Source organism: Eleutherodactylus coqui, chromosome 1 (assembly GCF_035609145.1).
Source record: "Eleutherodactylus coqui strain aEleCoq1 chromosome 1, aEleCoq1.hap1, whole genome shotgun sequence".
Lineage (NCBI taxonomy): Eukaryota > Metazoa > Chordata > Amphibia > Anura > Eleutherodactylidae > Eleutherodactylus > Eleutherodactylus coqui.
Window position 1 is genome coordinate 529,979,390 of NC_089837.1, and position 16,009 is coordinate 529,995,398.

Genomic DNA, 16,009 nt, shown 5'->3' on the forward strand with positions numbered 1-16,009 from the left:
ACTGCTGCCTGCAGACACTCATTGTACCTCTCCCCCCCCCCCACACTTCACTGCTGCCTGCAGACACTTATTATTATACCACTCTCCACTATGCATCACTGCTGCCTGCACACTCATTATTGTACCTCTCCCCCCCCCACACTTCACTGCTGCCTGCAGACACTCATTATTGTACCGCTCTCCTCCATGCTACACTGCTGCCTGCAGACACTCATTATTGTACCGCTCTCCACTATGCTACACTGCTGCCTGCAGACACTCATTATTATACTGCTCTCCTCCATGCTACACTGCTGCCTATAGACACTCATTATTATACCGCTCTCCACTATGCTACACTGCTGCCTGTAGACACTCATTATTATACCGCTCTCCTCCATGCTTCACTGCTGCCTGTAGAGACTCATTATTGTACCGCTCCCCCTCCCCCCCTGCTACACTGCTGCCTACAGACACTCATTATTATACCGCTCTCCACTATGCTACATTGCTGCCTGCAGCCACTCATTACTGTACCGCTCTCCACTGTGATACACTGCTGCCTGCAGACACTCATTATTGCACCGCTCTGTAGCCCTTCATTGGACAAACTTCCTTTAGTTACAGCCAAGTATTTTACAATGCGAGTCCTCTGTCCGGAGCTCCTGTTGCCATTTTTCTGCACCTCCAGTTCCTATGTTTTCGTGCATAGTTGAGTCTCTTTTACTTTATTTCTATATGCAAGGTTTGGCTTTTTAGCCACATTCTCCTATGAAGACCACTTCTGGCCAGACATCTCCAAACAATACCTGGGTCTCGCTGGTTTCTGTCAGTTCTGAGCTTATGGCATTACTGGACATCCTCGGATTTCAAAGGGAAGTTATAATCGGTCTCTCATGCTGTGTAATCAGTTTCCTTGGCCAACTACTGTGTTTACGGTCCTCAACGTGCCCGGTCCTTTGTGCTTCTTCGAAAGAGCTTGACCAGCAAATCTTGAGACCCCAGGCTGCTGTGCAATCTTTGCCCGAGACCTTGCTGATGCAGTATAACTACCTTGTGTCTGTGATCACTCTAGTCATGGTGTATGACCTGTGATATGAAACTGTCTTCCACAACCTCACCTCTGTAGCAGAGTTCCTCAACCAGTTATAAGCCTCCTACACAGCTGTTTCTGTTAGTTAATGACTGAGTTTCAACCTGCATATGTAAATGATGATCTGTTTGACGTAATTGGTTATTCATGCACCTACAAAATCCCCGACTGTGTGCAAGTGTACCTAGAAAAATTGTGTGGTTCTGATGCGAAGGGCGGTGACACCAAATGCCATGGGATTCCCATTTCTCTTTTGTTCAGTCACCTTGCATTTTGTTGACAAAAATAAACTATTAACGCCTCTATTTTGGCAGCATTCTTACTGTGCAGCATTTTTCCCCACCTGCCTAAAACTTTTGCTCTGTACTGTAGATAGACAAGATTTTTGTACTTACTGTAAAGTCTGCTTCTCATCGCCTTCATTGGGAGACACAGCTGGAGACCGAGGGTATAGCTCCTGCCACTAGGAGGCGGTCACTAAGCAAAAATAGTTGGCTCCTCCTACCAGCTATACCCCTCCTGAAGGCACCACACTAATCAGTTCGTATGCAAGCAGTTGGAGCAGCCAATTAGGATAGGAGAGAGATAAACAGTCAACTTAAACATTAAAAGACCACAACACAGCGGAGAACCTCGCAAACTCCAGAGAGAAAGTGGAAAGGAGAAAGGATTGAATAGGACACAAGATCACTTAATCCTGAAGGAAGATGGTGAATGGAGGTTTGGTCGACAAGCTCGCAAGCTTAGAGACCCGTCGGATGTACACAATCACCAGCAAAATGGCCACTATCACAGGATAAAAGACAAGGGTGGAATGTTGCGTAATAGCTCAAAGGGATGAGTCCAGGACCAAATTCAGGTCCCAAGCCGGGACAGGAGAACGGGTGTGAGCAACTCCTTGTAGAAAGGTCTACTTAGACGCCATGGGGGGCGGGGGGCCTAATCCCATGTTCAGAGCCTCTTGAAGAAAAAAAATGCACAGAATGGTGGTAGTTGCTCTGTTCACAGCAGAGAGAAAAAAGGTCTTCCAAACACGATGGTAAACCATGGAAGAGGAGGGCTTTCTGACCTGTATCAAAGTTTGAATGACACTGAAACGAAGCGTGGAGAAACTCTGGTGGAATCGGGGTTCCTGGTATAAGAAGATCTTCTCGACGACATCCACATATCATTAGCAACGAGGCAAGCCTGGGGCAATGAGAAGGCTTTCCATCTTCATCTTCTTGAGAAGTCATAGAATGAGTGGAAATAGGCGGAAGATGTACAGGAACTGGAAGTTTGTTCAAGGAATTACGAGGGTATCCACTGCTCGAGCTTCGGGATCCGGACACCTGGACACAAAGGTCAGGAGCTTGCAGTCTATTCTGGATGCCATCAGATCGAAATCCTAGTGACCGCATTTTTGGCAAAGTGTTTGGAACACTTGGGCATGTAACACCTATTTCATTGGGTCAACAGTTTTCCTGCTCAGAATATTGGCTATCCAGTTGTCCACGCCTGGGATGTGGACCGCCAAGTCTCTATGAAAGATGATCTTCAGGCAATGTCAAGATTTTTTCGACCTCTGCCATGACTGCCAAGCTGTGGGTCCCACCTTGGGGATTTATGTTCGTGAGAGCCGCCACACTGTTGGTTTGGACCCGAACGGGAAGACCTGTCTGCTAGGGCATGAAGTGTTGAAGAGACAGGAGAATGGCTCGAAGTTCCAACACATTTATTGGAAAGGAAGACTCCCTTATGGTCCAAGCTTCTACAGTATACCTCCCAGCCAAGTAGGCCAACGTCCATGGGGAGTATCTGCCGGTGTAGCATCAGAAAACAGTGTCTCAGATCTGTGGAGAGTCCAGCCATCAGAGAAGGGAGCGTTAAAACTCCAGAGGTAGGTGGATTTCTTGATCGAGAGTCTCCCCAGATTTGTTCAACTGAGAGAGAATAGCGCAATGGAGGCCGAGGTGAAATTGGCCAAATGGAATCACCTCAAAAGGAGAAAATCATCAGCTCCAGCACTCCCACGAGAGTTTTAGATTGCAGGGAGCGCACCTACACCTGGAGATGTAATTTCTGCAGCGGGAGTAGGACAAAAGGTACATACCATGTTGAAAGAGAGACCCAAAAAGTCTAGACGTTGCGATGGTGAGAGGGAAGACTGGGGGTGGTTGATGATCCACCCAAACCGGGATAAGAGTGTCTAGTGTGATATGGAGACTCTTCAGGTTGTCCATCCGGGTCGGACCCTTCGCCGAGATAGGGGTTGGCCACTATCCCCTTGGAGTGTAAAAGAGACATCACTGATCTAAGAACCTTTGTGAAGACTCAGGGGGCCGTGGTCAACCCAAATAGAAGGACGGTGAAGTGGTTACGAATGGATGGTAAAGCGGAGGAATCGTTGATGTGCTGGATAGATGCCAATATGAAGATACGCATCCTTGAAGTTGATGGAGAACAGAAATTCCCCCAATTCCATGGGCGCAATGATCTCAAGAACTCCATATGGAAGTGTCAAACCTTGACGTATTTATTTAACCTTTTCAGATCCAGACCCGGTCGGACGGTGCTATCCTTCTTGGGCATCACAAAGAGATTGAAACAGAAGCCCTTGTACTGTTCTCAGCTTAGAACAGGGACTATTACACTCCTCCCTGAGAGGAGAGTGTTTATCAGATGAGCCAGAACATTGGCCTTTGAAGGAGACTGCGGAATTCTGGAACTGAAGAAGTGACCTGAGGGGCGGGCGGAAAACTCTATGGCGTAGTCTGAAGAGATGACCTCCTGAACCCAGGCGTCTGAGACACGAGCGAGCCAAGTCTCCCTGAATAGGAAAAGTCGTCCCCCCACCTTGGATGGCTCGGGTGGGCGCTGCCCTTCATGCGGGGAATTAAGTGGAAGTGGACTTGGAGGATTGCGTTCGGGATGCCAGGAAGGACGTGGTTTGTAGGAGAGTCTTCGGTTTTGGTCCTACAAGGATTTTTTGTTTTGGGGCTGGAGTGGCAAAAGAGATGAAACTGAGACCTCTTCCTCTGTATAGATCTCGCATGGCTGGTCTTGTATTGTGGTAGATGAAAACGCTTACCTCCAGTTGCTTCGGAAATAATCTTGTCTAGTCTGGCACTGAAGAGGCATGAGCTAACGGAGGGAAGATGTGTTAAAGACTGCTTGGAGGTGGAATCTGGAGCCCAGGAATTGAGCTACAGAGTCCAGCGAGAGGAAAGCGAAGCGGCTTATGTGCGAGCCAATAATCTGTCCATATCTAGGGAGGCTTCACACAGAAATTTTCCGCCTGGCTTATCTGCTGTGCAAGGTCTTCTAATTCTAATAGTTGCTTAGCCCATTCAGTAGTGGCCCTACTGACCCAAGCAAAAATGGGGCAAAGTCAAGAAGGTTCCAATCCTTGGCCAACAACATCCTCGAACTCAGTATGAGATGGGAACACTTTGGCTGTCTGAAGGAAAAGGCTTCCACAGACGAAGCGGGTGCCTTATCCTTCACCTGAAGGGTCTCTTTCACCCCCACTATCAGGATATCAACCAGACAAGAGAGCTTAGATACCTGTTCCTCGTCCAGGTCAAAATCCAAGAGAGAGACGAAAAGCTGGCCTTCAGGGCAACGTTCACCTCTGTGGGAACACTTTGAGCACATTGCTGCACAGAAAGAGGAAGAAGCCGATGCGAGAGAGCTAGAGGATTGCCGTGATGAGGGGTTGTAGCCCATTTACCATGAGACAGGTCATGCGTGGCAAAATCATTATCATCAAACTCGCTTCGTGATGGTTGATGAATCGAGCGGTCCAGCCTGTCCGTGATGATAAAGAATGCTTCACCAAGGTCAGGTACCACCCAAGGTAGAGAGCGTGCCCATTCCGGTTCGGCAGGTAACAAGGGCTGGACAGGTGGCTGCCAGTTGCCTGTCTCGAGGCAGACTGCCGTATCGGAATTTGGTACCGCAGCAAAAGCTCGCATAATGTGGGCCTCTGGGTGGGCCTTGTCTGGAGCCTTAGGCTCTGGAGTCGGATATGATGCCAAGGGCCAGCGGACAGTAGTCAGTCGAGCGGCTTGTATATGGCCTACTGCTAGGGGCACTGTAAGAAAGCAGGAGAAGGGGAACAGGCCTGAGCCTGAGCACATCAGAAGCACCACTGGTCCCAGCAGGCTGCGGAAGGATGTGGGGCCCAGTGCAGGAAGGTTGTCAAGAGGAGGAGGGCTGTGTGAGAAGAGAAGGTAGGAGCCAATAAGTATGTTACTGGGTGCGCTGCAGGAGGATAGGAGGAAAGGCAGAAGGCCCTCCGAGTGCAGGCCGTGATTAGACCAGCGGCAGCACGGCCTGCGCCCACGGGACTGCCGCGGCTAGGATGAAGCTGGGGCATAAATTAGTGTGGAAGGCCGGGAAAATGGCGCGGCAGTGAAGCCTGTGGGAGAACTGCAGGCTCAGGTGTGCAGAGTCCTGCATTGGGTACACGGCCCCACGGTGCTGGGAGGATGGAATCGCACCTAGTCTGTATCTCCATCCCCGTCAGCAGTGCCACGAATAATGCGATGAGGCGGTCTGGTAAGAGGACCCAGGAGAAGGAGACCCCAACAGCTCCAAGGCCCGAGGCCACATAAGACGCTGCCATCCCCATCCCAAGCAGGAATGTCACACAGGCAGAAGAAATTGGGAAAGTCTCCCGAAGGGAAGCCTCCAGGCCACCCAGAGATCACGCTGAGGAACCCCCACAAGGGCGATTGTGACAGGTAGGGAAGCCGCAGGATAGGGGGAGGGGGTTGTAGTGGCTGTAGAAGAGGAAAATAAGAAGGGGGAGAGGATACTTACCCCAGTGAAGAGAATGTAAGGAACGTATATTGAATGCTGAATCGTGTTGCAATGAAGTCAAGGTTCTAACCGCCCTCGGGGATTGTACACCGCGCTTTATGTATCATCCTGTTGTCCCAAGAAAGGGCGGCTTTTTTCACTTCATTTTGCTGGCTGTACCGGTGAAGAGAATCCTCCCCTATCCGCTGCAGACTGCAGAGTACCGGGACTCCAGCGGTGTGCGCCCCGATGATCGACGGACGTTAGGCAGGAAGGGGGGGGGCTCCAATAAGGGGACCACAAGAGCTGAGGGTCTCACTGACATTGACCAGGTCTCCTTACCTCCTGAGGGTCGGGCCGGCAACACACAGGCAACTTACCGGATGGGAAAGGATAACAGCTGAAGACCGGCCTCCTACCGATACCAAGCTAAAACTGATGAGCATGGTGCCTGCAGGGGGGAGGAGTGGACACTTATTTTATTGCTTACTGTCCGCTTCCTAATGGCAGTAGCTATCCCCCAGTCCGAGCTGTGTCCCCCTATAATATGGATGAGAAAGCCAGCAATAAACAGATACGAGTTCGATAGATATGAGATCAATGATCGGTAGATAATCCCAGTACTACATGACGCTCTCAGTAAAGGACATGCCCAGCCTCCCCTCCCCGGAGCTCTGCTGTTCCTGGCAGATATCACGGGGATCCCTCTTGTACTGTAGCAGGATCGTTAAGATGCAGGAGGTTAACTGCACCCCCTCCCACCCGCGCTGTGCCCCCTATACCACCTCCCACCCGCACTATGCCCCCCTGCCCCCTCCCACCCGTGCGGTGCTCCCCCCTGCACCCCTCCCACCCGCGCTGTGCCCCCTATACCACCTCCCACCCGCACTATGCCCCCCTGCCCCCTCCCACCCGTGCGGTGCTCCCCCCTGCACCCCTCCCACCCGCGCTGTGCCCCCTATACCACCTCCCACCCGCACTGTGCCCCCCTGCACCCACCTTCTTCTCTATGCTGGACAGGAAGTCCTTCAGAACGGACAGCTTGCACACCAGGCTCTCCAGCTCCTGCTCCCCGCTCTGGTTTGCAGCCTGAGGATGAGAGGGGGGGAGATAAAAGTCCTGAAGACTCCAGGGAGAAAAGAAGCTTTTAAGAGGCTGCTCCTCCCGCACACGCTGCAAAACACGGCTCCATTACAGGGCTGGGGTGTGGTGGTCCGGAGCCCCCTCACCGATGTGCAGCTCTAATAAACGTGTAACGTGCAGCCGTGATCACATCCCGCACCGCGTACACGTGTAATGTGCAACCATTGTCGCATCCCGCACCGTGTACACGTGTAATTTGCAGCCGCGGTCGCATCCCGCACCGTGTACACGTGTAATGTGCAGCCGTGGTCGCATCCCGCACCGTGTACACGTGTAACGTGCAGCCGTGGTCGCATCCAGAACCGTGTACACGTGTAATGTGCAGCCGTGGTCGCATCCAGAACCGTGTACACGTGTAATGTGCAGCCGTGGTCGCATCCAGAACCGTGTACACGTGTAATGTGCAGCCGTGGACACATCCCGCACCGTGTACACGTGTAATGTGCAGCCGTGGTCACATCCCGCACCGTGTACACGTGTAATGTGCAGCCGTGGTCACATCCCGCACCGTGTACACGTGTAATGTGCAGCCGTGGTCGCATCCCGCACCGTGTACACGTGTAATGTGCAGCCGTGGTCACATCCCGCACCGTGTACACGTGTAACGTGCAGCCGTGGTCGCATCCAGAACCGTGTACACGTGTAACGTACAGCCGTGGTCGCATCCAGAACCGTGTACACGTGTAATGTGCAGCCGTGGTCGCATCCAGAACCGTGTACACGTGTAATGTGCAGCCGTGGTCACATCCCGCACCGTGTACACGTGTAACGTGCAGCCGTGGTCACATCCCGCACCGTGTACACGTGTAACGTGCAGCCATGGTCACATCCAGAACCGTGTACACGTGTAACGTGCAGCCGTGGTCACATCCAGAACCGTGTACACGTGTAATGTGCAGCCGTGGTCACATCCCGCACCGTGTACACGTGTAACGTGCAGCCGTGGTCACATCCAGAACCGTGTACATGTGTAACGTGCAGCCGTGGTCGCATCCCGCACCGAGTACACGTGTAATGTGCAGCCGTGGTCACATCCCGCACCGTGTACACGTGTAACGTGCAGCCGTGGTCACATCCAGAACCGTGGATTTGAAATCTGCGTGCATAAAAAAATTAAAAAGGGACATATCCATTCCACGCAAAATCCACATTGGGCGATCCGTGCTCCGATCCTGCGGTCATCTTAGGAGGATCCCAGCATGTGAACAGGATACAATCGGCTATGTGATGAGGTCAGGAGGCTGCAGGGGGCGCTGTTCATCAGACTGCGGAGGTCCTCTGGGGGTCCGGTGCTGGAGCTATGTGTGTAGTGGAGTACATGAGCCTCACCTGCTGCAGTATCTTGGTCACCATGGGCGAGCTCTGCTGGTCGAAGATCTTAGAGAGGATTTCCAGCCCGGATAAAACTTTATCGACTTCCCTGAAAAGTACAATAAACATTACATATAATAGGGGGGTCCGATAACGTGGGCAGCGGTATAAATACAGGAGGGTCCGGCTGTAAGACCCTGCAGGATCTGCCCTGCAGCCACTCCAAACACCAGACTGGATAAGAAACAGAACAGGCGCAGGAACTCTGCTTGCTGCCAGTGAAAGTAAACACCTATTACATTCAGAGGTAAACCAAATACTTCTCACAGCTGAGGGTTTGTTGCAACGGTACCTGGACAAGGCCATTAGTTGGGAGAAGTATCGGGCCATGTGCAGGTATTTAGCATCTGAATGCAGACAAGAATGTGTCAATCACTGACAGCAAGCAGAATTCACTCTCTTTGGTGCAATCCGTTGGCCCTCATTTATTATTAACCCCTTCAGGACCAAGAAATTTTCACTGTTGCAAAGCAGGAGCCATAACTCACCAACAGCCGGTTATTTGTGGGACAAGTTGTATATTTTACTGGCCGCACTCTGGGGGACATATAATGTGTTGGAGATGTTACTGGCTGCACTCTGGGGGACATATAATGGGTTGGAGATGTTACTGGCTGCACTCTGGGGGACATATAATGGGTTGGAGATGTTACTGGCTGCACTCTGGGGGACATATAATGTGTTGGAGATGTTACTGGCCGCACTCTGGGGGACATATAATGTGTTGGAGATGTTACTGGCCGCGCTCTGGGGGACATATAATGTGTTGGAGATGTTACTGGCTGCACTCTGGGGGACATATAATGTGTTGGAGATGTTACTGGCCGCACTCTGGGGGACATATAATGTGCTGTAGATGTTACTGGCTGCAATCTGGGGGACATATAATGTGTTGTAGATGTTACTGGCTGCACTCTGGGGGACATATAATGTGTTGTAGATGTTACTGGCCGCACTCTGGGGGACATATAATGTGTTGTAGATGTTACTGGCCGCACTCTGGGGGACATATAATGTGTTGGAGATGTTACTGGCCGCACTGTGAGGGACATATAATGTGTTATACATGTTACTGGCCGCACTCTGGGGGACATATAATGTATTGTAGATGTTACTGGCCGCGCTCTGGGGGACATATAATGTGTTGTAGATGTTACTGGCCGCGCTCTGGGGGACATATAATGTGCTGGAGATGTTACTGGCCGCACTCTGGGGGACATATAATGTATTGTAGATGTTACTGGCCGCGCTCTGGGGGACATATAATGTGTTGGAGATGTTACTGGCCGCACTCTGGGGGACATATAATGTGTTGGAGATGTTACTAGACGCACTCTGCGGGACATATAATGTGTTGGAGATGTTACTGGCTGCACTCTGGGGGACATATAATGTGTTGGAGATGTTACTGGCCGCACTCTGCGGGACATATAATGGGTTGGAGATGTTACTGGCTGCACTCTGGGGGACATATAATGTGTTGGAGATGTTACTGGCTGCACTCTGAGGGACATATAATGTGTTATACATGTTACTGGCTGCACTCTTGGGGACATATAATGTGTTGGAGATGTTACTGGCTGCACTCTGGGGGACATATAATGTGTTGGAGATGTTACTGGCCGCACTCTGGGGGACATATAATGTGTTATACATGTTACTGGCTGCACTCTTGGGGACATATAATGTGTTGGAGATGTTACTGGCTGCACTCTGGGGGACATATAATGTGTTGGAGATGTTACTGGCTGCACTCTGGGGGACATATAATGTGTTGGAGATGTTACTGGCTGCACTCTGGGGGACATATAATGTGTTGGAGATGTTACTGGCTGCACTCTGGGGGACATATAATGTGTTGGAAATGTTACTGGCTGCACTCTGAGGGACATATAATGTATTGTAGATGTTACTGGCCGCGCTCTGGGGGACATATAATGTGTTGGAGATGTTACTGGCTGCACTCTGGGGGACATATAATGTGTTGGAGATGTTACTGGCTGCACTCTTGGGGACATATAATGTGTTGGAGATGTTACTGGCTGCACTCTTGGGGACATATAATGTGTTGGAGATGTTACTGGCTGCACTCTGGGGGACATATAATGTGTTGGAGATGTTACTGGCCGCACTGTGAGGGACATATAATGTGTTATACATGTTACTGGCCGCACTCTGGGGGACATATAATGTGTTGGAGATGTTACTGGCTGCACTCTGGGGGACATATAATGTGTTGGAGATGTTACTGGCTGCACTCTGGGGGACATATAATGTGTTGGAGATGTTACTGGCTGCACTCTTGGGGACATATAATGTGTTGGAGATGTTACTGGCCGCACTCTGGGGGACATATAATGTGTTGGAGAGGTTACTGGCTGCACTCTGGGGGACATATAATGTGTTGGAGAGGTTACTGGCTGCACTCTGGGGGACATATAATGTGTTGTAGATGTTACTGGCCTCCAACACATTATATGTCCCCCAGAGTGCGGTGTTACTGGCTGTACTCTGGGGATATATCATGTGTTGGAGATGTTACTGGCCGCACTCTGCGGGACATATAATGGGTTGGAGATGTTACTGGCCGCACTCTGGGGATATATAATGTGTTGGAGATGTTACTGGCCGCACTCAGGGGGACATATAATGTGTTATAGATGTTACTGGCTGCACTCTGGAGGACATATAATGTGTTGGAGATGTTACTGGCCGCACTCTGGGGGACATATAATGTATTGTAGATGTTACTGGCCGCGCTCTGGGGGACATATAATGTGTTGGAGATGTTACTGGCTGCGCTCTGGGGGACATATAATGTGTTGGAGATGTTACTGGCTGCACTCTTGGGGACATATAATGTGTTGGAGATGTTACTGGCTGCACTCTTGGGGACATATAATGTGTTGGAGATGTTACTGGCTGCACTCTTGGGGACATATAATGTGTTGGAGATGTTACTGGCTGCACTCTGGGGGACATATAATGTGTTGGAGATGTTACTGGCCGCACTGTGAGGGACATATAATGTGTTATACATGTTACTGGCCGCACTCTGGGGGACATATAATGTGTTGGAGATGTTACTGGCTGCACTCTGGGGGACATATAATGTGTTGGAGATGTTACTGGCTGCACTCTGGGGGACATATAATGTGTTGGAGATGTTACTGGCTGCACTCTTGGGGACATATAATGTGTTGGAGATGTTACTGGCCGCACTCTGGGGGACATATAATGTGTTGGAGAGGTTACTGGCTGCACTCTGGGGGACATATAATGTGTTGGAGAGGTTACTGGCTGCACTCTGGGGGACATATAATGTGTTGTAGATGTTACTGGCCTCCAACACATTATATGTCCCCCAGAGTGCGGTGTTACTGGCTGTACTCTGGGGATATATCATGTGTTGGAGATGTTACTGGCCGCACTCTGCGGGACATATAATGGGTTGGAGATGTTACTGGCCGCACTCTGGGGATATATCATGTGTTGGAGATGTTACTGGCCGCACTCTGGGGGACATATAATGTGTTGTAGATGGTACTGGCTGCACTCTGGGGGACATATAATGTGTTGGAGATGTTACTGGCCGCACTCTGGGGGACATATAATGTGTTGGAGATGTTACTGGCCGCACTCTGGGGGACATATAATGTGTTGGAGATGTTACTGGCCGCACTCTGGGGGACATATAATGTGTTGGAGATGTTACTGGCCGCACTCTGGGGGACATATAATGTGTTGGAGATGTTACTGGCCGCACTCTGGGGGACATATAATGTGTTGGAGATGTTACTGGCCGCACTCTGGGGGACATATAATGTGTTGGAGATGTTACTGGCCGCACTCTGGGGGACATATAATGTGTTGGAGATGTTACTGGCCGCACTCTGGGGGACATATAATGTGTTGGAGATGTTACTGGCCGCACTCTGGGGGACATATAATGTGTTGGAGATGTTACTGGCCGCACTCTGGAGGACATATAATGTGTTGGAGATGTTACTGGCTGCACTCTGGGGGACATATAATGTGTTGGAGATGTTATTGGCTGCACTCTGGGGGACATATAATGTGTTGGAGATGTTACTGGCCGCGCTCTGGGGGACATATAATGTGTTGGAGATGTTACTGGCTGCACTCTGGGGGACATATAATGTGTTGGAGATCATTTATGAAACATTTTTTTGGGGGTGGGAGGGAACAGAAAGTCCGCCATTGTTTGGGTTTTAATAGTCCGAGTTCGGACTCATGGAGGCTTTTGTCGGGCATCTGACTGCCATGGGAGCCCATCGGTACCTTGTGATCACACTGCAGGGTGCCAATGGGTGACAGAAGAAGGCCCCCCCCTCATCGGCTTATATGCTGCAGTTGCTATTCATGGTGGCATGTAATGGGTTAAACTGCTGGGATCTGGGGTTTCTTCCTATCCGGTGGTTAGAGCAGGAGCCGGGCTGTCAGTGGTCAGCCGTCCCACCACCTTAAGAAGATGTCTGTGCAGGTTTGTAGTCCATCAGTGAGGTCAGTAAAGGGGGCGCTGGCTGTCAGGGAGGATTCCATGGCGTACTTGGCATCAATGTATCTGGACATGGCGGTCGGCAGTGACTGTGGCGAATTTACTTAAAATCACACAACTTCTCGCAACTGAAGAGCCCTTATGTATCAGTGTGCTGCCTCGAGCCCCAACCTGTGAGCATCAGGCTCCACCCCCTCAGGCCCTGCACCATGTATAACACAATCAGTTTTGCCTGCAGGGCCCCTTTAAGTCGTCCACCCCTGGAGGCTCGTGTCACAATCCCTACAACGGCCCGCCTAGCGCCCGCTGACGGACCCTCCGCCGTGTCTTACCCGTGCAGCCGCTTGCAAGAGCCGACCAGCGTCTTGTTGAGGTGCGGCAGACTGGTGGCCCCCGACTTCACGGCTTCCAGGTCCAGAGCGTAGCTGCCCTTCAGGTACTCGTGAGACACGGTGCTCAGCCCGTTGGTGGAACTGCGGCAGAAAACGGAGAGACGTGAAGAGCCGCAACATCACTGCGCAATTACTGAGCCGACCGCAACGGATCATACCACAGACATGTATCCCCAGCAACAGGACAAAGGGTTAATGTCCGACTGCTGGGGCCCCAGGGATCCTGAGAACTGCGCCCCTCAGTGCCCCTGTGAAGGAAGCGGTGATGCCACGTCGGCCCGGACACTCTGATGAGACATGGAGATCAGTGGTCTCCCCTGTAGGTGGTCTCTCAGGATCGCCGGTCGGACCCTCCGAGGACAGACTGTTACCCCATGCCTGACGGATGGAGAATAAATGCCTCTTTTTAATGGGTTTTGCCACCAATCTGCTTGTGGGGGGTCAGCATGCCGGACATGTAATGGTGACCATAGTGGTTGGCACTACGGTTACCTCCTTTGTCACAGAAAAATACCGGCCAAGGTAAAAGGGGACACGGGTATCACCCACAGGCGTTTAACTCGGCTATTCCAGTGCCCCCCATCCCCCTCAGTGGCCCCAATAGTAATCGTTACCCCGCATAATGGCCCCACTAGTAATGGTGAAGCCATCAGTGTCCCCAGTAGTAATACTGACCCCCTTAATGGTCCCAATATTAATAGTGACCCCCTTAGTGACCCCAGCAGTACCTGATAGCGCCTCCGTTAGTTACCCCAGTAGAAATAGTGACCCCCTTAATGGTCCCAATATTAATAGTGCCCCCATTAGTGACCCCAGCAATACCTGATAGCGCCTCCGTTAGTTACCCCAGTAGTAATAGTGACCCCCTTAATGGTCCCAATATTAATAGTGCCCCGCTTAGTGACCCCAGCAGTAACTTTAGTGTTGATAGTGTCCCCTAAGTTGCCCCAGTAGTAATAGTGACCCCCTTAGTGGCCCAATATTAATAGTGCCCCCCTTAGTGACCCCAGCAGTAACTTCAGTGTTGATAGCGTCCCCTAAGTGGCCCCAGTAGTAATAGTAACCCCCTTGGTGGCCCAATATTAATAGTGCCCCCCCTTAGTGGCCCCAGCAGTACCTGATAGCGCCTCCGTTAGTTACCCCAGTAGTAATAGTGACCCCCTTAATGGTCCCAATATTAATAGTGCCCCCCTTAGTGACCCCAGCAGTAACTGATAGCGCCTCCGTTAGTTACCCCAGTAGTAATAGTGATCCCCTTAGTGGCCCATAGTGTCTGCACTGCATGCTGCACACTAGCTGCTGAGCAGGAGAGGTCAGGGGTCACAGTCTGATTCCAGCAGCCTCCGGACAGGAGCGAGTTCAATGCTTAATGATGTCCGGAGGGCGACTGACAATTCTGTTTTACTGGCCATCAATGTGGCTGGTAAACATATAAATATCAGTAGCGGACTTTAGACTCCATTACTGGCCTGATGGCAACCGCGGTAGTCATCAGGCTTCAGCAGAAGCAGCTACAACTGAGAAGTAGGAGGTTTCTTTAAAGGGGTTGTCCAGTTGTAAACTACTGATGACCCATCCGTAAGATTAGTGAGGAACATTAGATCGGTGGTGGTCCGCAGCCGATGAGCCTGTGCACAGAGCTGAAGTGTGCAGGAAGCAGACAGAACCAAAACTCTGCCTGCAATACCAACCCTGGCCACTGCAGTGAGAACAGCACTGTCTGCTCAGTGCACTGACCAGCGGGAGTCCTGTGCAGTAGACCCCGCTGCTCTACTATCCGTAAACCTGTCCTCAGGATAGGCAGTCAATACTGTACAACCCCTTTAACACTTTACGGGAGGGAGACTCAAGCAGCTGCATTTGGAGGGGGTGGGAGACCCTGACAATATCAGCGATCACCAGGCTCCTTCCTTACCTCTCGGACGGGCTGATGTCGCCACTGGTTGGCACCAAACTCAACCCAGACCCTCCAGAAAAACTGGCAGAGGCCGACCGCGGCGGCAGGGGAGGCTTCTCGTCCTCGCCATCTGAAACACGTGATAAAAACAGACCAATGAACCACCGAAAATGTCCTTTAATCCGCCATTTACGTATCGTAGACATTCGTAGAGATGCAGCCTCACCGGTGCCCTACATGGCGGTATTAACCTCTTCCCGCTGCAGCCTTATTTTCCATTTGGGAGGAGGGTTACTGATTGCGGGACGAGCTGTACTGTTCGATGGCGCCACTTAACACACCGTATAATGTGCTGCAAAATGTTTTAATTTTACTTATTTTGACTTTAGGGGACTTGAACTTGTGACCCATCGCTCATACAGTACAACGCAATACTTCAGTATTGCAGTATATGGTATTTCTGCAGGCCTTCATTAAGGGTGCACTCGCACGAGCGAGCTTCCTGCATGAGTTTTGTGCATTGTGAATGCAGCTTTGGATGTAACTAGAGTATAACGCCGGCTGAAGACAACATTTAACCTCTTCAGGACTGCCTACTGAAAATACTAACAGCGAACATTGCAGTCTTACGAGCACGATGCTTGTCCGGTATCGCGTTCGCCTGTGTGAATGCGCCCCAAGACGGGTCTTACTAGGCAATCACTCGGGCCGGCCAGCCATAGCTAGGAAAGACATTATGACACAGCTGAACAGTGAGCGCAGCTCTGGATGTGACACGCACGATCGGAGCGCAAGTAGTACAGTTAAGGATTTAACCTGTAACATGCTGT

At 51.0% G+C, this 16,009-nt stretch overlaps 1 protein-coding gene across 1 annotated transcript in view; it reads right to left on the reverse strand.

Moving 5' to 3' along the window:
* Positions 1-16,009, reverse strand: part of INPPL1 (inositol polyphosphate phosphatase like 1) — a 60,361-nt gene that overhangs the window by 20,411 nt on the left and 23,941 nt on the right. Inside the window, exons 4-7 of the mRNA XM_066588392.1 lie at positions 15,198-15,309; positions 13,223-13,363; positions 8,330-8,420; positions 6,857-6,946 (exon numbers count right to left, since the gene is read on the reverse strand). Of these exons, the coding sequence (XP_066444489.1) occupies positions 6,857-6,946; positions 8,330-8,420; positions 13,223-13,363; positions 15,198-15,309 (434 nt within the window). The remainder of the gene's footprint in view (positions 1-6,856; positions 6,947-8,329; positions 8,421-13,222; positions 13,364-15,197; positions 15,310-16,009) is intronic.